A 23,397-nucleotide genomic window follows, 5' to 3' on the forward strand; every position below is an offset into this window, starting at 1 on the left:
GGTATTAGCATGCACTCCCCTTCTATCATCAACTACCCCATTAATGAATTCAAAAGCCATTCCAGCTCTGCAGGAGATATCATTTTGAAGGACAAAAGGCTGGTACTGCATAGGACATGCTGTAGTTTGTCTCGTGTTACAGAACGGAGTAAAAAATACCCGGACATAATATCCTGAAGAATAAGTAGGTATTCATTACTGTATCTTGATATAGTAACCTTTATCCATAGCGTGCATTTTGAGTAAGTTAAAGACTGACATTTATAGAAAGTACTATACTACCCTGATTATCTATAATAATACTCAAGCTAATATTAATAGTTCTGGAACATATAGATGTCCAACATATCAGTATGCAACAAAGTATTTCAATTCACAGTATCAAAAATCTCTTTTCATGAAATATTGCTTATATGAGAATAACAAAAGCATGTATACATCTCTAAACATACAAGGAACAGAAGAGATTCTTACTTACATGAAAGTAAAAAAAATGTATACAGTATTTCACTTAGTAGCAAAATCCATTCTTGATCTTTTACTAAAGTGAAAAGCAAAGTAAATATTAACAACAAATTTCCATTATCCTCATACATGAAAAAGTAACATCAACTTTCGAGTAGGGCTGCAACATTTTTATTTTTAACGGTAACAGGAGTATATTTCAAATACCTCTGAGTTTTTAGATATATTTCAATTTTCAGCAATATTGCACTGCATTTACTTGATTTCAAAGTTGCAAATTTCATACAATCGGGACATATGGGTAAGCACAGTCATGAATGGTTATTTTGTACACAAATATTGTAGTACTTGAAAAAGTACAAAGAAGTAGAAACCTTTGTTTACTTAATAGAAGAAACAAAGAACTGTACCTTCATGCAAATTGAATAATATAAAGTGGACAGTATTCTTGTTTGTCATATTTAACAAATATTTTTGGTGCACTTAAGTCATCTACTGTTGTATCGTAGAGCTCATTTGTGGACCTGTTCTTTGGTGGCCTGGTCATGCTACTATCACCTTTGGTGACTTCACCCACAATCACTTCAGCAACCAGCAGAAAGCAATGACCATTCATGGATGGCTGGCAATATCTGCTTGCTACTGCTGCACTGCAAGGAGGATCAAATTCTATTACAGTAAGAAGCACATTACTTATAGCAGGTGTTATCTAGCAACTTTTAGATGTTCAAGAAAATTCTAATACTGTAATTCGTGGTATTTTCATTATTTTAAGAAATATTTTTATCAAAATTAATTAATTCTAAATTAAAGATCAAAATCTTAACTTAAATTTTCAGAAATTATCTACAAAATAAGGGATACATAGTACACCAATTACTCATTCACTGTAGTCAAATGAATTAATGCTACAAATCCAACTTCATAGTTAATTTATTAAAAATGCTGCTTTTTATATATATGCAGCAAAGAGAGCCAAAAGATTTCCTTAGGCCTCAAGCATACAAGTGATGATTACTGTAGTCGTACATAGTACAGGTTGTTACCTTTAAAAAAAAAAAAACTATGTATATGTACTTCAGGGTTTTAGAGAATTGAAAAATAATTCTAGTACAGACATAAAATGGGGCCAATCACTGGAAGCTACAAGTTAAATCAGTAAAATTTACAACTACTAAATATTACAAGTGGCTATACTTTGTCTATTTGCAATTACTGTACTTTATGACTGTAAATCCTTTATCCGTAATGCCACAATATTTTTTTTTTTCTACTTTAATTTGTTGAACCCACATGACAAATGCATCCCCTGACCCAGTCGCCCCTTGGCTCCTTCCCCTTTACTTCACACCAACCCTTACAACTGTTGTGGTTCCTGTTGGATGAAACCCTGTTGTTTCTCCCCTTAGAGGGGCATCATTGTCTGGGTTTTTCCACTTTTGACTCCTCTGGTTGCAGACTAAGGGTTGAAAGAGGAAGAAACATGATCATGCACATTTCCTCCTTGTTATCAATTTTGACTTCCGCCTGTTCACTTTTTATAAAGACGAAGTTAAAATTCAGTCAGCTTTAGTCGTAGGAAAGGGCTCCTTTCGATTCCACCTCTCTTAGGATGTGTGTATGGCACACCAAATTGCTACCTACCCCTTGGTGAGGAAAGCACAGCTGTCCTTTGATCCCCCTAGGCCAGGGCTGTGACCCCGGAACTTTTTCCCTTTGGTTGATGAAAAAGCCTTGGCACTCCCCTTTTCCTTTTCTGCCGGGACATGGACATATGCTCCTTCCACAACTCTCATCTTTGGTAGAGCAAGTCGAGAGGATGGTACCACTTGAAAACTTCATTGAATGATCTGAAAGAAGAGTATGAGTGCTCTTCTTGTGTTCAGTACGGCTGTCTTCAGTCCCTGATTATGTGGTCAGTGGACTATCCTATTCTTGGGGGTTGAGGGGGCAATGAATTGTCAGAGTAATCTGTTGTATCTCTTCATGTGCTGGGTAAAAGTGTACTCTGAATTTATCTGCAGCTTAAACACTGGACCTTGGAGCAGTGCCAACAGAAGCAGACAATTTCGGATCGGTGTTTCTGCTGGATACCCGTGATGAGCCTCATCCTCTATTTCCTTGGATTGCTCCTCGGTCACAAAATCAGCTGACTGCAGCCTTTAGATAAGCGTTGGAGACCTTTCTCACCTCCAGAGATGCTGTAAGTTTATAGGCATCAACCTGATACCAACATCCCCACTACCGATGAGACAGAACGCTTTAAAAGGGAGTATAAATAGACGAGAATCCAGTTCTCTTTTGTTTCAGTTGAGGACATTAAGACCTCCTCTCCTGACTCAACATTCTGACCCCACTTCTCCAGTCAATTCAATGGGCTCTGAAGTCTCAGTGGTCCCAGACATCAAACCGTTCATCTGCTCTGCTGAGAGAACCTCAAGATGTCACATCGGATCTTACGAGGAAAAGAACCTATTAGTCGGGTGTTCACTATAGGTCTTCCTTCAGACTTCCTGTTCTCAGATGCATCCTGCCAAGGGTGAGAGGCTCATCTTCGAATGGAACAGATCTCATGCTTTTGGGCACAGGAAGACAAGTCGTTTCACTTCACAATACCGTCAAGGGTCACTCAGTAGTGTTGATGAACGACAACACAACTGGGGTGACGCACATCAACAAGCAAAGAGGCTTCATGTCTTGCCCCCTTTGTCAAATGGCCGTAGGGATGCATCATTGGACATTGGTGAATGTCCTTTGCCTCACAACCCATCTCATCACAGGAACCCATCTCATCACAGGAAAGAGCATAATAGCAAACAATCTAAGCTGACTAGGGATGATAGTTGGTTCAGAGTGGTGTTTAAATCATCTAGTGGCGAGGGAACTCCTAACTTTGAGGAGTTACCCTGACCATCGATAAGTTTGCCACTTGCCTCAACTACAAACTAGTGGTGTATTGTTACCCAGTACCAAACACAGAAGCAGTGATGGAAGATGTATTTCAACACAACCGGTAAGAGATGAATGTTTACTCCTTTCCTTCATTCTGTCTGATCTGCCAGGTACTGTATTGAACAAAATGAATTGGAGTGGTTCCCAGACATTCTAGATCTGCTTGTAGAGGTCCAACCCTTTCTTGACAATCTCATGTGAAAAGGTTACACACAGCAGTGGAACCCCTGATTCTTATGGCTGGAAGTTATCCAGCACCTCCTACGAAAGAAGGGCTATTCGAGACCGACTGCGAAGCAACATTAAGGGTATTTCTGAAAGTCCTCTGCAATGGTCTACCAAGCATAGTGGTCTCTCTTTTGTATTTGGCCTTATCAAAGGAACTCTGCACCACTCAAGACAAATATTCCACTGATAGCAGACTTTTCACTTTAACTACAGGAAAAATTTCTCACGGTCACAGCACAGAAAGGCTCTTGTTCAGCCTTGAGCCAGATTTTTAAACTGAAGGGAATTGACCCCTCTTTGTGAGAACTCTCGGCTTTGACAGTTTTGTGCAGTCCTGTCCGCCACGGGAAATCAAACCCCCAACTTGAAATGTGATTAAAGTTTAATGGTCCCTAAAATTGGCACCATATCAACCTTTTTTTGGGCTCAAGCTATGTCATCCTGATGGAAGGTTCCTATTGGTAGCTTTCTAAGGGATATTTGGCTACAGTGATATTCCCAGAGAATTGACCATATGTCTCCAGAATTCTAACTCCTGGCGCAATTATCCTAAAAATTTCTCTTAAGGATATCGCATAATATTAGGGGACGTATATCTTGATACGACACATGGCAATCTTCACCCCGAATAGTGTTTTCGTTTCGAGGGGGAAGAGTGGCGAAACTGAAGGGGAGCCATTATTATGGTTACCCTTCCTCCCGTACTATTACAAGGCTCAAAGATGGTGCTCATTCCTTCTTTGGTAGCGATTTCGCACGGTGGTTTTCCATTATCTAACGTTCTTGAGAGGATTTATTATGCATTCTCCAGATTTTTCTGAATGGAAGTCGTCCAGAGTGTTTTATAAATATTATGTAAAGCAAGTGCATGAACTTAAGCATTACGTGGTGGCGGCAGGTAGTGTAGTAAAACCTGTCGTCTAGTGTTGCAATGAACAGTGAATTGATTGGGACTATAAATTTGGGTGAAAAGGTGTTGACACTTCCAGTGCAATATCCTTTATATGGGTGTCACTGGGACTGTTGAAATTTTCAGGTGTAGAATTATACAGATGACACTTGTGCCATGTGTACATTGTACAGTGTTGATAGTATCCAACATTTACAGAAAATTATATTGATAAATTTTTAAATTTTCAATTTTATAGTGGGATTAATCTTTTCTTCCCTTTCAGGTAGAAAAACTTTATCTGTACTTGTTGTATGTATAATTCTGTTCTACATTTTACACTTATCCAATTAACTCATTTAAACTAAATAAATGATTAAAAAGAGTGTAATTGCATCTTATTTCGCCCTGCAATTAGCACAATAAATGGAGCTAGAGTTCTTTACTTAATAACCTAAGTAGACCTTATATTATTGGAGCAATAGAAACAAATAGTTCTGGTTGATACTTATATTTTTTCCTACAATATATACAAACCTTGAGACCCTTTTTTACTGTCTAGCATGACACTTCCCTGCAGGGGCAGGAAGCCCTAACATTGTTCCATGATTAGTGGTAATGACGTATACCGGTACCGTCATATTTCTCAATAGTCTGGATGACTAAATAAAAATTGTCCCAAGGTTAAGGCACTTAGGAAAATCCAGATACAGTACTTTCAAGTAATTCTCTGGTAAATTTCCATCAGGACCACATGGCTTGAGCCCAAAAAACGGATTTTGAAGTGAAGCGAAAAATCTATTTTTGGGTGAGATGGCCATGTCGTCCTGATGGACCCGCCTCCTTTTCCATAGAAAAGGCTTAGGCAAGATCCCTCCCGAAACTACTATATCTGTAGCACCATGCTCGATGCTACAAGGAATGAGTGCCATCTTGGAGCCTTGTAATAGTACGGGAGGAAGGGTAACCTTGATAACGGCTCCCCTTTAGTTTCGCCACTCTTCCCCCTCGAAACGAGAACGCTATTCGCGGTGAAGATTGCCATATGTCATATCAAGATATACGTCCCCTGATATTATGCGATATCCTTAAGAGAAATTTTAAGGATATTCGTGCCAGGAGTTAGAATTCTGGAGAACTATGGTCAATTCTCTGGGAATATCACTGTAGCCAAATATCCCTTAGAAACCTGCCTAAAGGAACCTTCCATCAGGATGTCATGGCCATTTCACCCAAAAATAGATTTTTCGCTTCCCTTCAAAATCCGTTAGGTAAGGCCTCAGACAGGGACCTTGCACTTAAGACGATCTTCCTCTTCTTCTTAGTGTTGTCAAAGAGGATGAGTAAGCGTCATGGCCTCTCTTATGTTGTATCATATCCAAGGGTTGGGGAGAACTATCATTTGAGTGAGATATCAGCCACGAGCAACATCATACCATCCCGATACGAGGGAGGGTGATGCAGCCATACCAGACCCTCATTAATTCTACCACTGGCTGTAATTAGCTTCACCATAATCAACCCATTTAAATGACTCAGGTTTGTATAGCTAGGAAAAATGCAAATTATTTCCTAGGTACAGTATACAAACCTGAAGCCTTCATATGTACAGTATTATACTTCCCTCCTCCAAATTTGTGATATTCAACTTGGCCCTGTCTGGAGGTCCATTGTTGATGCTATTCCACTCATGATGCAAACAACAGACAGTACAAGGCTGTACCTGTGATATTTGATAAAATGTTTTAATCTAGTCCCTTTAATCAATTTTGTTTTTGTGTGATTCATTCAATATGACAGACGATGAGCAGTAAGGAATTTGTAATTTTTCATGGGTGAAAAATGCAAAAAAAAAAAATCACTTTAAATCAAGGGAATCTCAGCTTTAACCTGCTAGGGTGCATCATTTACATATTTCATTGAGGTAAGTTTCACTATTTACACTTTTTTTTTTTTTTTTTTCATTTTCCTCTTCAACACAAGGTATCAAATGTGTTATTTTAAGATGGTAAAAATTATTTTACTTTACCACATTCGTGAATGGTACACTAAGAAGTGCTTAAGAACAATTTGGTGATTTTTTTTATATATATATAAATATATTTAAGCTTTCTTTTCATTGCAGTAAATGTTGCTGTTTGTGTGACAGCATAGTGCGGCATGTTATCAAGGGTGGAGAACCTTCTCTTCTGCTATGTCCCCCCTTTTGGCACGGGACAATCGTTAGGCTGGTGGCCTCCGCTGCAGGAGAGTTGTTCTAGTGTGAATACAGTACTCCTTCTCCGTTGGGATGTTAATGTTGCTCGCTCCCTGCAAGTTGTGTGTGTGGGGGGGGGGGGCGCTTGCTGACTACCCAGAGCTTAACTTCTATCTTGTTACGTGAGTGGCAGCCAGCTCCTCTGTGAGGGGAACACCCTTCCCGTTACACGGGTTAGGTTGCTGTCCCGAATGTTTTTCTTTAGTAATTAACTTGAAATAATAACCGTTTGTAGTCTAACTTTTTACAGCACTCGACGCCACACTCCTTTATGCGGCAATGGGCCAATGCCCATACTTAGTCAGTGGAGGGAGTATATAGTCTTTAGCTTGTTCCACTCCCCCTTAGGAAACCCCTTTCCAGCCAGTGGATTTAGTGTTTCTCCTGAGTAGTTTGTCTTCGGGAGCAGGCCATCCTTGTCTTGCCAAAAAGACTTTTCTTACCCAGCAGACTCGTCACCCCCAAGTGACTCATCTGCAACTCCTGACGGACAGAGACTCTAACAGCCATATGTGAACATCTTCCACAAAGCTGTATCTTTGTTGTGACTTCACGCCTGGAGACTACCCAGCTACTCCCCTCTCAGAGAGTCCTTTCCGCAACAAGTTGCGAAGAGGATGTCTGCATACCTGCGTAGATCTTTGGCTACCCAGGCGAGGTGGACTATAGTTGGTATCATGGAAAGGGTATCCCTCTCCTCGATGCCACTATTCTAGCATTAGAGGAGTTTACCATTTACCTTTGAGAGGAGTTTACCATTTACCTTTGGGAGAAAAGCTTCTCTCGGTTTCGGCAAAGAAAGGCCACCGCTAGACCTTAGGCCTTGTCTTCAGACCGAAAGGAATCATCGTTTCCTCAACGTCAGCATCGTCCCTCCACATACGGAGCTTCGAGGCTACAGACCATTAGTCGGATGGGAGACCTCTTCCATGGGGCATGGTTTGCGACATTCGGCCCCCAAAAGGTGCCACATACAACCCTGGACTCCAAGCAGCGTATAATCATCTGACCTCAATGACAGGTCTCCCACTTGTGTTAGCTTGGGCCAAGAGAGTCATTGAACCCCACTAGCCACTTTTAACATCTCATTCACGGCGTTGAGCCAGGTAATACTCGACCTCGTTTGTGGCAGCTTAGTACCCCAAAATCCAAACCCTTCTGTCTCGAAGTCCTTTGTAGTACGACCAATGATCCAGATCAACGGTTACTATGCCAAAGAGAAACTGGAGGCCCTACCTCAAGGAAACTACAAGAGCTCATTCATTCCCGAGTGTCAGCACTCTTGGTCAGCTTGGGGAAGGTCAAGAAAAGGATCATCAGGAACATGTTCTTGGACCAGATTTGCAAGGTCATGGACCAAGCATTGAATCCTCATCCTTCTCATAGAAGAGACCAAGAGCTCATAATGTTAGAGGCAAGAGTATGCCCTAGCATTTTAAAGACTACTCTGTGATGCAGGGCTTGTCAGCAAGCGTGTAGGAGTATTAATGACCTTCACCGCCCACTTCATGCAAGACATGACCCACAGGAACATGGAAACATTCTCCATTGATTCTGTGGTGGTTACCCAAAAAATGATTTAAAACCTCAGGTTCCTTGATGGACACGTAGCAGATGAGGGAGGGCAGAAGTCTGGGATGAATGCCAAAGAATAACTGGTTCTTTCTTTCATCTCCCACCTTATGGGCTAACAGCACCTACAGTACTCTACAAAGCTCACCTCAGCTCTCCGCAGGTAGAACCATTTCCCTTGTGTAACCTGATACATGTATAGATAAATATACTTGTTACGTCCTCATACCCTCTGGCGAGGTGGGTCCAATGATTTGGAAAACACTTAACTGGACTAATCACAGTACTAGTATCACAAGCGCACAGCTTCCGTAGGCTGCTGACCGTGCATAGCACGGTATTTAGTGAGGTGTAAGGGCTCCTACCAGTTAGGTGCAGAACATGAATGGTCAAATGCCGATAAGCCAGATTGGTGCAGACTTCCACCCTCCTAATGGTTAAGTCATCCCTATAAATAGCAAGATTTTGTATTAGTGACGGAAGAAATGACATATTTGAAAGTAATTTGTATTTTTCCCTTCTGGAGCTATTTATACAGATTGATCTGCCATCACCTGTCCCCCAAGAAATCCTCCCTGCAAGCAAAGTGGGTGCTCAGCTAAGGTTTGTCTCACCCCCTCCTGCTAACTAGCGGGGTGGGTGGTTAACCCTTGCTAAAAATCATACAGCAAAAATACAATACAGTACATATTTCCATATACTGTACTAATTGTTCAAGTGAAACTACATCCCTCAAAGAAAAAAAATAAACAAAAGAAACAGTAGGTATTACAAACTCAATAGCAGTAATAAAAGTCATGCTTACTACCCAATGTACAAGCTAAAAAAAAAATTTACCTATTGGAAAAATATGATCCTCTTCCGTACATTTGTCCCACATTTGTACCATGGAGCCTCCAGTCGAAATTCTCCTTGCATATTGATTCAACATATTCCTCTCTTGTTCCATGGAAGAGCCTCTGGATATTGAGTGAATTTCCACTTTGATATTTGAGGGTTAGTTCATGCTGCTTATTCTTGAATGCCCTCCACAAAAAAGGATTTTGAATTCTCTTGATTGCTTGAGCCCTTTTACCTGGTAGTGTCAGTAGCAATAAATGGGATATTTCATTATACTCTTTACTGGCATTTTCTAAAGTTATAATTCTCATTGGATCTGTTGTTTTCATGGAATCCCAAAGAGGGGGCAAATCTTGATTAACAGGATTCCCTGGCGTTCGTAATCCAACCTGGTGTTTTGGGTTTTCCTGTTTTATAGTAAATTTCTTCAATGGACGTCGGCGGACTGGCCTGACATTATTAGTTACTGTATTAGTTTGCTGCATGGATTCCATATCTAAAATATATTGAAATTTGGATGTGCTAAATTTGATTTGATCCAATCTATTACTATTGTAGCATTTTTCTATTTCTTCAGAAGTAATGGAGGAAGTGTTTTCAGTGTTCTTTGTGCTATCGTTTTCTCCATATTTTATCCATTTATTGTTAACATCCAAGAAATACCATACAAAAGTTGTTGCCTTAGAACTATTTGATAATGCAGCTGACTGGGTCGATAAACGACGAATCTTGTAAGTGATATTTGGAGAGTTCAAGTTTTTCACCCACATCTGCTCAAATTCAACTTCCCACAGATCATTTCCGAGGATTTTAAACATGTCTTTTCCTGCATTACCAAGTTTAGATGGATTAACTGGTGTAAGTTGCACCCCCGTTTGTGTGACATCTTCAAAGGCCTCCTCAATCTCTATTGAGTGGAAATTCCGGAAGTTACACCAAACAGATTTATGGAAAACCTGCCATTGACTAGTGCATTTTGCATGAAGCCTAAGACAACCACGATCCTCAAAGCTACACCGGTTATCAATTGAGTAGACACAGATTTCTGGTACTTCAACATCACCATCGTGGTAGTAGGACCATTTCGTTAAATTTTTGTATGCAGATCTAGGGCCCCTTAAATCTTTGGCAGATTGGGATCGCCTCTCATTTTGTGGTTTTGGATTTGAAGCACCTCTGCCAAATTGTGGTATCCTATGAAATGCTTCATTGTGTGGAAGTGATTGTCTTGATTGGCTGGAACTCTGTTCACAGGAAAAATGAAGATAGAATATATTACATACTGCATTGTGTAAAGTCTTGAACCTTGTCAATTGTAAATAATTTAAATATTACAAAAGATATTTAGATCACCTAAAAATTCAAACATTGTTATAGTCACTGATAAGAATTTGAATGAATTGCATTTAAATAGAGACCATAATACTATGTAATGTTGAGGGCATAAACTAAAATACTGCCCAATAAAAGTAACAAAAGCATCATCTCTTTAGTGCCCTCATAGAGTATTTCAATCGTTTCCAGTTAATGCTAAGGGAGGCTGGTATGGTTTGTTGGAAATATAAATTGAATAAATTATTGTGGTAAAAAGAAAGCAAATCTGCATTCCTAACATACAAAATGGTCCATTTTATTTTATTTGGTGATGTCTTTTTTATTTTATTTGTCCATATCTTTTCTATGGATTGAAAATCATATTTTGATCATCCAAAACTTTATTGATGATCTAACCTTTAGAGGGAACCCCTAAAATAATTACAAAACTTACAAATTTCAATCCTTTTTTTAAAGCAGCAATTAAAACCAATATCCTTAGGAAATAAATGTCACATCTAGGCTTACAGTTTTCTTGAAACAAGAAACACGTAATTCAAGGTCAAACAGAAAATCATTGTCATGAAATACTGGTATGGCTGAAGAGTTTGTGTTAAAATATGCTGTGTATTGGGCTATATGAAAACATCTTTCACAGAAAGTCATGATCATCATACATTATCATAATTCAAGCTTTTATAGCCAAATTTGGGCTGTGTAAAATTAAGAGATGCAATGTGAAGATCATAAAAGTCTAGCATAGTTTTCATGCCAGGATATATAATATGTATAAAACATTCATGTTTACCTTTAAATAGTTGAAAATCATAATTTTAACAAGTATATATGCTTATTAAGTAAGTAATTACACACTGAACTTGAGTTCTTGTGACATTAAACTAAGGAATTTTGCAAGGTATTCAAGAGAACAAGCTTAAAGCAAAATCAATATTAGCAATCTCAAGGTCATAAGGAAAGGCAAGGTCATCAAACTTTGCCATGGTTGCAATGATCTTGCCAAGGTGTGTGTGTGTGTGTGTTTGAGAAAAGTCATATCTTTCAATGGTATTTTTTCCAAACAAAAATACTGAACAGGTCTTAAGAAGAAATTTATACCACACAAATGGATGGGTGTAAGAATATCTGCTCTCTGATCGACAATGCTTACATTCAGTCTCTTAGAGTAGGAAGGTTATTTTCATTATGAAATGAATATACTGTATTTATTGTGGGTTTCCAGTATTATGGAGAGCCTTACTATACAAAGCTTTACTTTAAGCTGTTTACAATAGAATACAGTTTTACACTTAAAAGCTCAAGAGTCTGCAAATGTAAAATTCCTCAATTAGTGTTACATAACGTCTATATTCTTGAAGTATACTGTATATCGATAATACCCAGAAATACTATGATCTCAGCAATAAAAGCCTTTACAATACCTCAATACCTATTTGGCCCCTAACTGCCCTCATTTTTGGCTTTCAACTTTACCTACATTCCTGCTTCCTTTCTTCCATCTTGCTGGGCAATTTTTAATTTCACTTTATAGTGCAACTGCTGCCCCTCACCCCTCCTTGCACCTAGGCAGTAAATGGCCTCCAAAATCCAAGCACTGCCCCCTAGGCCCAATTCATAAATCCAAACCAAATCCCTGTTAACAAAGTCAATCCTAATTAAGTAAATAGCTCTTATATTTCCAGTTACCTAGACTTCCACTTCGCGAGGGTTAGGTAACAGCGGCAGGCGGATAATTAACCCACTAAGTACTACCTGATATTGTTTTTACTTGGTTTCTATCACAGCATAGTTGTTCCTATCTAGTATTACTGCATAACACTCGCTGATAATCAATATACTACTATCACTATAGTAAAGCTTAATGTATGAGGAAAGGGTTTTTTATTATGGCCAATTTTTTTTAAGTTACCCGGTAATCATTAATGCCTTTTGCATTTCTATGTGCAGTATATACAAATTTTCCAACTTTGATGGTTATAAGGCTAGCCATAATCTACAGATTGACTTTAAATATTCTCATCCATATAAATTTCTCAAGGAAACCAAACCAAGGTCTATTTTTAGACTTAAGACTTACGCTAATTAATTTTTACTTATTTCTTGTTCAAGCTCGAATTGTTATGCTTTTAAGTGACCTACAAAAATATACTGGGAATGTACTTTACGTAAGATCAGTTTTGACATAAGTTACATTACTAGGTTCATTATTTTCATAAATTTGTCAAAAACACAGTGAAGCAAATCTTATAGCAGGTAAAAAATTAATAAGCCATACATGGATATACACGAGACACTCATTGTAAAAGTAGAAAATCTGAGTGGTACTTACTAGTGATCTTTGGTTCCTGGGCCTTCTTTTGGCACTCTCCATCTGGAATAAAATATAAGGATTTAGTATAGGCTAACGTTACTTCTTATTCAATTAACGGATTTTGAAGCGAAGCGAAAAATCTATTTTTAAGTGAGATAGCCATGTCGTCCTGATGGAAGGTTCCTATTGGTAGCTTTCTAAGGGATATTTTGCCACAGTGATATTCCCAGAGAATTGACTTTTAGGTCTCCAGAATTCTAACTCCTGGCGCGAATATCCTTAAAATTTCTCTTAAGGATATCGCATAATATCAGGGGACGTATATCTTGATACGACACATAGCAATCTTCACCCCGAATGGCGTTTTCGTTTCGAGGGGGAAGAGTGGCGAAACAGAAGGGAAGCCGTTATCAAGGTTACCCTTCCTCCCGTACTATTACGAGTATCCAAGATGGCGCTCATTCCTTGTAGCAATGAGCATGGTGCTACAGATATAGTAGTTACGGGAGGGATCTTGCTTAAGCCTTTTCTATGGAAAAGAAGGGCGGGTCCATCAGGATGACATGGCTATCTCACCCAAAAATAGATTTTTCGCTTCGCTTCAAAATCCGTTTTTTTGGGCTCAAGCCTTGTCGTCCTGATGGAAGTTTACCAGAGAATTACAGTACTAGAAAGTACTGTATCTGTGGATTTTCATAAGTGCCTTAACCTTGGGACAATTTTTCTATGGTCATCCGGACCATTGAGACATACGACGTTACCGTTATACGTCATTACTGTACCACTAATCATGGACAATGTTAGGGCTTCCTGTCCCCTGCAGGGACGAGTCATACTAGACAGTAGAAAAGGGGGTCTCAAGGTTTGCATATATTGTAGGAACAAACATAAGTATCAACTAGATATACAAAAGTCTCACAGTTTGTATATGTTGTTAGAACAATAAGTATCAACTACGGTGGAACCTCTACATACGAATTTAATCCGTTCCAGAACCAACTTCGGATGTAGAAAATGTTCGGTTGTCGAAACGAATTTTCCCATAAGAATACAATGAAATAGGATTAATCCGTGGTTGAGCCCAAAAACCTATGATAACTTCTTAATAAACTACTACACATAATTTTCCCATGAGTATAATGAACACTAAATTAGATAATAGACATGTAAATAAGAAGAATAGACATGTAAATAAGAAGAATTAGCAAAAAATGATAAATAAGAAACGGGTTTTTAGCGTCACTTTACCTTAGAAACTCCAGCGCAGGTGTTGTTAGTCTTGCTACGCAGAGAAGAGACGGACGGGCGGCGAGGAGGTAGAGAGGTTAACTACGATAAACGTACACTACCGTAACTTATTCTAACTTACACTAAGTGAACTTTAACATAACTTAGCTTTTTTTTTTTATAATTTATATTTTTTTTTTACATTTTCTTTTTTTCTTTTTGATGATTAATTTTAATCACTTTCACTCTCTACGCTTAAAATTGATTGAATTTTTTTCTCTTCACTCTTTGCTGTTTTCTTTGAACCACTTCCTTCCTCTTCATCACGAGTTCGCTTCGTAGTTTTTTTAAAGAAGCTATCGATAGAAAGTTGCTTGGTACAGCTTTTCAGAATGTTTCGAAAATAAGTTAGGGAAACATCATCAAACTGCGCAGCTACACGACAAACCTCCAATTTCTTTGGATGGTATTTGTCGATGAAGTCGACCACGTCTTGATATTTTCCTAACACCTCTTTTATTTGCGCGAAACTTATTGCAAGTTCACTCATACGGACTCCACGCTCATGCTTTTCAATAATTCCTTGCTTTACTTCTAAAGAAAGCATTCCCTTATTCCTTTTCTCACCACTACCACTACCACTTGCGAAACTAAGCCTTTTAGGACCCATGATTTTCGTAAAATACCGTAAAAGGATGAATGTAAAAAATCACGATTAAAACACAATTAATAGCAGAACGCACAGGGCACAACCACATAAAGCCAACGAGAACAGAGGACTGACCCAAGCCACGCTAATTGAGGGTCCCTCCGAGGTTGAAGTGCTGCCTTCTATTGGCGGAAATAAAAAACACATCAGGCGCTATGAGCACCAACTACGCATACGAGTATTGTTTACTTCGGGTGTCGAAAAAAAAATTCGGGTGTAGAGTAGGAACGTGTTCGAATTGTACTTCGCGTGTCGAAAAATTCGGATACAACCGGTACGACGAAAATTGCTACTTCGTGTGTCGAAATAAAATTCGGGTGTAGAGTCAAAAATTTGCTCGAATTTTACTTCGGATGTTGGAAAATTCGGATGTAGATACGTTCGTGTGTAGAGGTTCCACTGTATATTCAATGTTTGTGAGTATACAATAATATGATGTTTACTTAGGTAAATAAGAATTCCACTGTATATTCAATGTTTGTGAGTATACAATAATATGATGTTTACTTAGGTAAATAAGAATTCTGACTACTTTTAATGTGCTAATTGTGGGGCGAAATAAGATGCAATTACACTTCAATAGACATTTATTTACAATAAATGAGTAAAATTAGAATAACAAGTGTAATATATATTACAGGAATTATACATACAGTTTTAAACAGAAAAATTTTCCACCTGAAAGGAAAGAAATGATTAGTGCCACTATGAAATTTGATAAAATTTTCCAATATAATTTTCAGTAAACGTTGTATATTATCAACACTGTGTACAAGTACACACGGCACAAGTGTTATCTGTATAATTCCACACCTGAGATTTGAACAGTCTTTAGTGTCACCATGGTGACACTCACTTAAAAGGTATTGCACTGGAAGGTGTCAACACCTTTTCACCCTACTTGATAGTCCCAATCAATTCACTGTTCATCGCAGTACTAGACGACAGGTTTTAATACATTACCTGCCGCCACCACATAATGCTTCAATTCATGCACTTGCTTCGCATAATGTTTGTAGAACACTCTGGATGACTTCCATCCAGTATATGAGCGAAGACACTCAAAGTCCATATATTGAAAAAAGTTCAGTGAAGAAGCAATGTTCCTTGGATCATGACCTGTGGGTGTACTGTCAGGATCCGCTCTGCGAATGAAGTAGGTGAGCCTCGCCCTCAGTTGTTTTAGGGATAAGTTTGATCCTGAAGTTTCTCCTTTAAAGAGCTGTCCTCCCCTGAAGTCTGAAGTTCTTCAAAGATAGACCTTTAGACATTCTACCTGACACAGAGAGACTTCTTCCTTCAGAGGGCAGATTCTCCAGGTAACCCATCTTTTAGTGGGTAGCTCGTTTTTGGCGAGAAAGGTTGGATCAGGAAAAAGATTCAGCTCTCCCACTTCTGTGAACTGAATATGGGCCCTCGTTTCTGGATAGGGCCACTATTTCACTGACTCTAGCCCCAGAGGCTATAGCAAACAGGAAAATAACTTTTTGAGTTAGATCCTTAAGAGAACAATCTTCATTGTTCACAGTTGAAGCATATTGTAGGACCTTGTCCATGGACCATGAAATGGGCTTCGGAGGAGCTGCCGGCCTAAGTCTAGCACATGCCTTCGGGATCTTGTTAAAGATTTCGTTCGTCAGGTCCACTTGGAAGGCATATAGAAGAGGTCTAGTCAGGGCCGACTTACACGTAGTTATCGTGTTGGCTGCCAGACCTTGTTCTTAAAGGTGGATAAAGAAGGACAGACAAAAATCTATTGAGATTTCTTTCGGTCCTCTTGCTTTAACGAAAGGAACCCACTTTTTCCAAGACAATTCATATTGTCTTCTGGTTGACTTGGACTTGTATTCTTCTAAGAAGTCTATACTGCCTTTTGAGATCCCAAATCTTTTCTTAACCGCTAAGGCGAGAAAATCATGAGATGAAGGTTTTGGGTTCTCTGTGATGAAGCGAAGACAGTTGACTTCTGAACCTGTTGAGATAGCGCTGGGTTCGGTAGAGGGACCAACCTCAGCTTCAGTTCCATTATCAGAGGGAACCAGTTGCTCCTGGGCCATTTGGGAGCCACTAGAGCTGCTGTTCCTCGGAAGGATCTCAGCCTGTTGAGGACCTTCAGCAGGAGATTAGTCGGAGGGAACAGGTAAATCCGGGTCCATTTGTTCCAATCGAGGGACATGGCGTCCGTCGCCTCCGCTAGAGGGTCCTCGTATGGGGCTACATATCGAAGTACTTTCTTGTTGTCGCTCGTCGCGAAGAGGTCGATCTGCAGTTCCAGAACTTGTAAGATGAAGGAGAATGAGTCTGCGTCTAGGGACCATTCTGACTCTATCGGCTTGAGACTGGATAGAGCGTCCGCCGTCACATTGCGGAACCCTTGAAGGTGAACTACTGATAAGTGCCATCTCTTCTTTTCCGCCAGACGGAAGATGGCCAATATCACATGGTTGATATGGGGCGATCTCGAGCCTTGTCGGTTCAGATATCTCATAATCACTTCGCTGACCAAGATCAGCCTGATGTGGGCTGATCTGCGAGGGGAGAGTTTTTTCAACGTCAAGAGGACTGCCATGGCCTCCAAAATGTTGATGTGAAAGGTCTTGAACAGAGAAGACCAAGTCCCTTGGACTTTCCTTTGATGGGAGTGACCTCCCCATCCTTCCGTCAAGGCATCCATGTGGATGGTTATCGATGGTGGAGGTGGTTATAAGTCCTCTTTAGGTTCTTGGCCTTCAACCAAGGCTTGAGAAGTGATCGTAGTAAGGTCGGTATCGGTCTTTTTAGATCTCTTCGAGTGTTTTATGTGTATCTTCTCCAGACTCCTGATGCATCTTTCAGCTGTGCTCTTAGCACTGGGTCTGCCACGGCTGCAAACTGGAGAGAGCCCAGTACTCTTTCCTGTTGGCGTCTTGAGATCTTGTTGGATTTCAGTAGTCTCTTGACAGATCCTGGGATCTCTCTCCTCTTCCTTGGGGGAATGGAGAGGTGGTGTGACTTCAAGTTCCAATGGATTCCCAGCCATTGAAACTCCTGAGCTGGAGAGAGTCGAGACTTCTTGAAGTTGATCTTGAATCCCAGATGTTCCAGGAACTGGATCACTTTCTTGGATGCTTGCAGACAAGCCGTCCTGGATGCTGCCCACACCGGCCAGTCGTCCAAGTACGCTGCTATCTGAACACCTAGGCGTAGTTGTTGAACGACTGTGTCTGCAAGTTTTGTGAAGATCCTTGGGGTTATGTTTAGTCCGAAGAGCATGGCTCTGAAGACGTACTTTTTCTTCTGTAGCTTGAATCCTAGGTAGGAGGAGAGGGAGGGGTTGACTGGAATATGCCAGTAAGCATCTGCCAGGTCTATTGAGACTGTACGCCCATTTTGGTAACAGGGTCCTTATGTGCTGAAGGGTTAACATCCTAAACTTGCTGTTCTCCATGAACTTTTTGAGTGGCAACAAGTCCAGAATGACTCCGAGTTTGTCAGAGTCCTTCTTGGGAACACAAAACACCCTTCCCTGGAATTTGATGGACTTTGGCCTCCTTATTAACCATTTGCTCATTAGCTCTAGGGTATATTCTTCCAATGAGGGGGTGGAGTGTTGGAAGAATTGAGGAAATGATGGTGGATGCTTGCTCCAGCTCCATCCAAGTCCGTTCTTGATTAGGCTGAGGGCCCAAGGATCGAAGGTCCAACGATCCTGAAATTGTTGGAGCCTCCCTCCTACCTGAAGCATCTCATTGGTTCGATTGTCCGGAGGATTTACCTCCCTGACCGCATCCTCCCTTACCTCGTGAGGGGTGTCTTGAGGAGCCCCGTCTGGAGCCTCTACCTTTGGTACGAAAGGTAGTGGTTTGCCTCTCGAACCCGGGGTTGAATGCTGGTGACTGGGCAACCAGCTGTTGAGGCACCGCCTGGAATGTGGTTTGTGGTTGAGCAACCACTTGGAGCACCGCGGTCATGGTGCCTGAGGGATGTTGTTGTTTGCCAGGCCGAGAGGGTAGTCTGGGTCTCTTGGTCGTCCTCTTATGTTGGGGACCCGCATCCGAGGAAGACTTACGTTTGGATGATATGCCCCACTTCTGGAGAAGGTTCCTATTCTCCGTGGTGGCTCTGTTAACTACCTCCTTGACCACTTCATTTGAGAAGAGGTCTTTACCCCAGATATCAGAAGCTATCAGCTTCCTGGGTTCGTGTTTCACTGTTTCTTCAGCAAACACGAACTCTCTACATGCTCTCCTGGCCTTCATAAAAGTGTACAGGTCCTTTACTAAGGTGGCCATGTGCATTTTGGCCATGACCATGTTCATGTTTGGGGTGCTCTTTAGGCCTGCACACATCTCCATGCAGTTCTGTAGGGATAGGGATGCCGCCAGTCTCTCCTTCGTCTCTTGCTCCCTATGCAAGAGAAAGTCTGACAGTTTCAGGAGATTCTCGCTGAACTGTCGTCCCGCGATATCTGCATCCAACTTCCCTACTGAGAAGGTTTGGTGGACTTCTTTCCACTTCTTATCCTCCATGGGCAGGGCTAATGACAGAGGTCTACACTCCTCCAGTGTAGGACATGGTTTGCCTGCCTCCACTGCCTTGGCAACGGCTTTAAAAGCCTTCGATGTAAAGGGGAAGGCTATTGAAGCAGGAGAAAGAAAGGTAGGATGCGTCTTGCTCAGGGCGGACACTTTAAAGTTCGTGTATCCCACCTTCTTCAGGCTGCTCAACAATAGAGCCTGTACCTTGTAGTGGTCGAATACCATGACCTCCTTGGGTTCCGTCTCCTCTTTCGACTCTGGCTCCTGCTTCAGTCAGATGAAGCAGTCTGGGTAAGCATTAAAGCTTGGCCAGAACTGAATGTCATTTAGGGGGATGGCTCCCATCTTCTCCGATATGTAGAGTTTGCCGTTGGTGATTGGCATAAACTCCGCATACCTCCAGGGATTGGTTTCGGAGCAGGATGGGAGGTCTTGGACTCTGGGTCGCTTGTATGACCCTCGGGATGCGGAGAGTCGAGCTTCACGGAGCTCTTTCTCGAGTTTCGCTTCCCTAGCTTCGCCTTACTTGCAAATGCTCTCCATTAGGGCCGTAAGATGGGCCAGTCCCTGGCTCTGTCGCCTGATGGCGGGGCAGAAGAGGAAGATGTTGAGGGTAATGGCTCCGGGGCCGGCACAGACGGAAGGGACTCCGACTTGACATCATCATCTTCATATAGAGGTAGAGTAGACTCCTCCTCGGGATCATCCTTCAGTAGATCCTTTTCAGTGTCTGTAGACATTTCAGACATCCTTTCCTCCTGGTGGATGTCCATGCCTTGCAACGCCTCACTGACATCCGTCTTGATGGCAATCTGGATGCAGGGAGGTCCAGTTCGTGCTTGGGGTACGACAGCTTCGCTACCCGCTTTCGGGAACAGCAAGTCACGCATCCTTTCATTGGGTAGGTACAGTCCCGTAGAGTTCTTCTGGAAACCTCGTACCCATTTACGCAGTTTTGCTCGTGCTGCATCCCTCGACTCCGTTGACTTGGGGTCGTCGAAACCTTCGGGCACCAAGGTTCGGCAGATGTTGCACTCTTGGGGGTTCCAGTACCGCAGGGTTTCGGTATTCATGGTGCAGGGGCCATGAGGCCTGCACGCTTTGTGACCACAGAAGTCCCTACTTCTGTGGTTGCAGGAGATCACATCGCACTTCATTTGGTCCTCCTGTAAAGAAACGAAAATTAAATGAGTATGTGGTTGCTTATCTCACATGATAAGCAAATTATGCAAAATATTAATACGTATTAATATTTTAACCATTATAGCTTAGGATAGTTAAGCTAGAAGGGAAATAGGAAAGACACATACTTGTGTTTCCTGTCCAGCCAATTGCTGTGACCTCCCCCAAAATTAAAGCTATAGAGTTTCCATAGCTAGGCAAACTCAAAGAGAAGGGTTCTAACCTCTAGGGCTAGAATAAGTGTATACTAACACTGACCCTTAAGTTCTTTAATATTGTGGGGTAAGTTGTTAACTGATTAACTATCAGTGTATTGAAGGAAATCTTTTCTTTCAATATAGGATTGGTCTCAACAACAGACTGTGCAAGGATACACAAGGTACTGTATGTTGGAAAATAACTACTGTATAATACTGTATATACTATAGTTTTCTGTCTGCAGTATATACTATACTGCAAATATACTGGTTACTGTATAATCATATACTGTAGTTCAATCGGCATATTGCCGGCTAGGCTAGCACCTGGCAGAACGGTCCACGCCGGCTGGGTTAGTACCTGGCAGCACCGGTCCAGCCGGCAGTAGTACCTGACAGCACCGGTCCAGCCGGCAGTAGTACCTGACAGCACCGGTCCAGCCGGCAGTAGTACCTGACAGCACCGGTCCAGTCGGCATGCTTCCGGGTCGGTTAGTACCTGGCGGCACTAGCAGACAGAGAGAGAGAAAGCATGGAGTGAAGGGCTGCCTTATTAAAATGTATGTTTACAATAAATAAGGGTGTAAGTACTTAACTTACTCCCTTCCTCCTGAATGAGGGTTCAAATGGAAGGGGAGAATGCATCATTCAAGCTTCCATCCAGCCACAAGATCCGTTACCGGTCGCTGCCGGCTTCAGGGATGTGGATGACAATCCAAGGGAGGACTGAAGAACACTCGACAGAAGAGGGGTCTCCCACCGGCAGCCGTCACAACCTTTCCCGGAGCTTTGCGTCCATAAGGGAAAGACTGAGTGTCTATACAGCTGCTTATGTAGGAGCCCGGCCGGCACCACAATCTACCCGGCAAGTGGTGAGATTGTAGGACGATGGCCACAGGATTGCGATAGCTAAGCCATTGCTGAAGGAAAGAGAGGGGCAGGGAAAAGGGTCCTGTATCAAGTGTGGAAGAAGGCGGCAGGATTGCCGCCACTTCTACACAAGGGAGAAACTTGGTTTCAGTATTGGCGCCATCCTATGCAGCAGAAGAATATCTATTCTTCAGCCTAGGGTCTGCCGAAACAGGACTAGTCTTCTAGACCGCAGGGGAGAAGGTGGCGGCATCATACTACCACTTCAGGTGTGGCCTAGGGAGGCTTAGCCTCCTATGCCGACAGCTGTAAGTCGGCAGGGGAGTGACTACTCGCCCTGCTGCTCGGCCGCCGGCAGAAAGACTGAATACTCTGAGGTTCTGTCGAAAACCAAAGCCGGGATACTCGCCAGCAAGATCGGGAGACAGAAAACCCTAGCCTAGTCAAGCTGGAGTGAACTACTCTATGCAAGACTAGATAGGGTTGTCGCCTATGGCGGCACTCAGAGGGAAGGAGGGATTACTCTTAAATCTTCACAAGAGACGAGCATCGAGTTATATAACTAATTCTAGGAGATATACTATCTCCCGTTGAATTGATAAAACGATACACGAGGGTAAACGGGGATAATGTATGAAAGTATACTAAAGCGCATAGGCTAGGTAGCCTAGCGCGGGGCGAGATCTTGGTTACCTAAATCGCCGAAACTCTAACGTATACGATCGACATAAGGAAGAGGAAATTGTATGCATAAATATATCTTTACTAGTATAATTGTACCTAAATAGCTTCATAATTCATTAATGCTATTACAACCGGGAATGTCGTTCTGCTAACTAAATAACTCATGCATAACGAACGACAGCGCCGATGGCACCTCTGGTGACCGACCAAGCTCCATAACACGTTAAATTACACTAATTTCTCTGTGAAGCAGGAGCTAAAAATTATACACTCTAAGGAATAAATACTTAATTTTCCAGAGGCAGAAGAAGCTGGAGATTGCATAATTAATCCTCACAATAACGATAAAAAACATTAGATCAACAGGGAAAACCACCGTGCAAAATCGCTCCAGAAATAGGAACGAGCGACATCTTGGATACTCGTAGTAGTACGGGAGGAAGGGTAACCTTGATAACGGCTCCCCTTCTGTTTCGCCACTCTTCCCCTCGAAACGAAAACGCTATTCGTGGTGAAGATTGCTATGTGTCATATCAAGATATACGTCCCCTGACATTATGCGATATCCTTAAGAAAAATTTTAAGGATATTCGCGCCAGGAGTTAGAATTCGGGAGACCTAAAGGTAAATTCTCTGGGAATATCACTGTAGCCAAATATCCCTTAGAAAGTTACCAATAGGAATCTTCCATCAGGACGACATGGCTTGAGCCCAAAAAGTTTATTTATAATAATTAGCATCGTAGTTGTAACTGTCTTCCCAAGGCCTATATATCAATATGCTATTAATACTAACATCCAAAAGAAATATCTTGTTAGAAAATACAGTACATTTAGCAGAACTGTGATAAAACTAAACTAAGGTTCAAGTGAAAAGTAAAATATCAAGAAGTATTGCAGAGAATGTTTAAAACACTCCGATATGAGATGTACTAAGCATGTACAGGGATTATGACATTTATAGTAAAACCAATCTGTCATGGCCAGTAGGACAATTTCTGACCCATTGTATAGCGTACTCGTATAAAAATAGTTCATCCATTTTCAGGTAAAATTAATACTGTAGTTAGACACAAGCCATCCAAACAGTGAAACCGATAAAGCGTATCTGCTTTATGACAGATGTCATTCTCCATTTTACTAATATCACAGGATTAACCAGGGGT

The 23,397-nt window shown here is 41.4% G+C and overlaps 1 protein-coding gene across 1 annotated transcript in view; it reads right to left on the reverse strand.

Annotated features, from left to right (window-relative positions):
* Positions 1-675: 675 nt before the first annotated feature.
* LOC137630442 (protein mono-ADP-ribosyltransferase PARP11-like) overlaps positions 676-23,397 on the reverse strand; it is a 27,123-nt gene continuing 4,401 nt past the window's right edge. Inside the window, exons 2-4 of the mRNA XM_068361914.1 lie at positions 12,865-12,906; positions 9,201-10,447; positions 676-1,115 (exon numbers count right to left, since the gene is read on the reverse strand). Coding sequence (XP_068218015.1) covers positions 878-1,115; positions 9,201-10,447; positions 12,865-12,906 — 1,527 coding nt within the window. The 3' untranslated portion in view covers positions 676-877. The remainder of the gene's footprint in view (positions 1,116-9,200; positions 10,448-12,864; positions 12,907-23,397) is intronic.

This window comes from Palaemon carinicauda, chromosome 38 (assembly GCF_036898095.1).
Source record: "Palaemon carinicauda isolate YSFRI2023 chromosome 38, ASM3689809v2, whole genome shotgun sequence".
Lineage (NCBI taxonomy): Eukaryota > Metazoa > Arthropoda > Malacostraca > Decapoda > Palaemonidae > Palaemon > Palaemon carinicauda.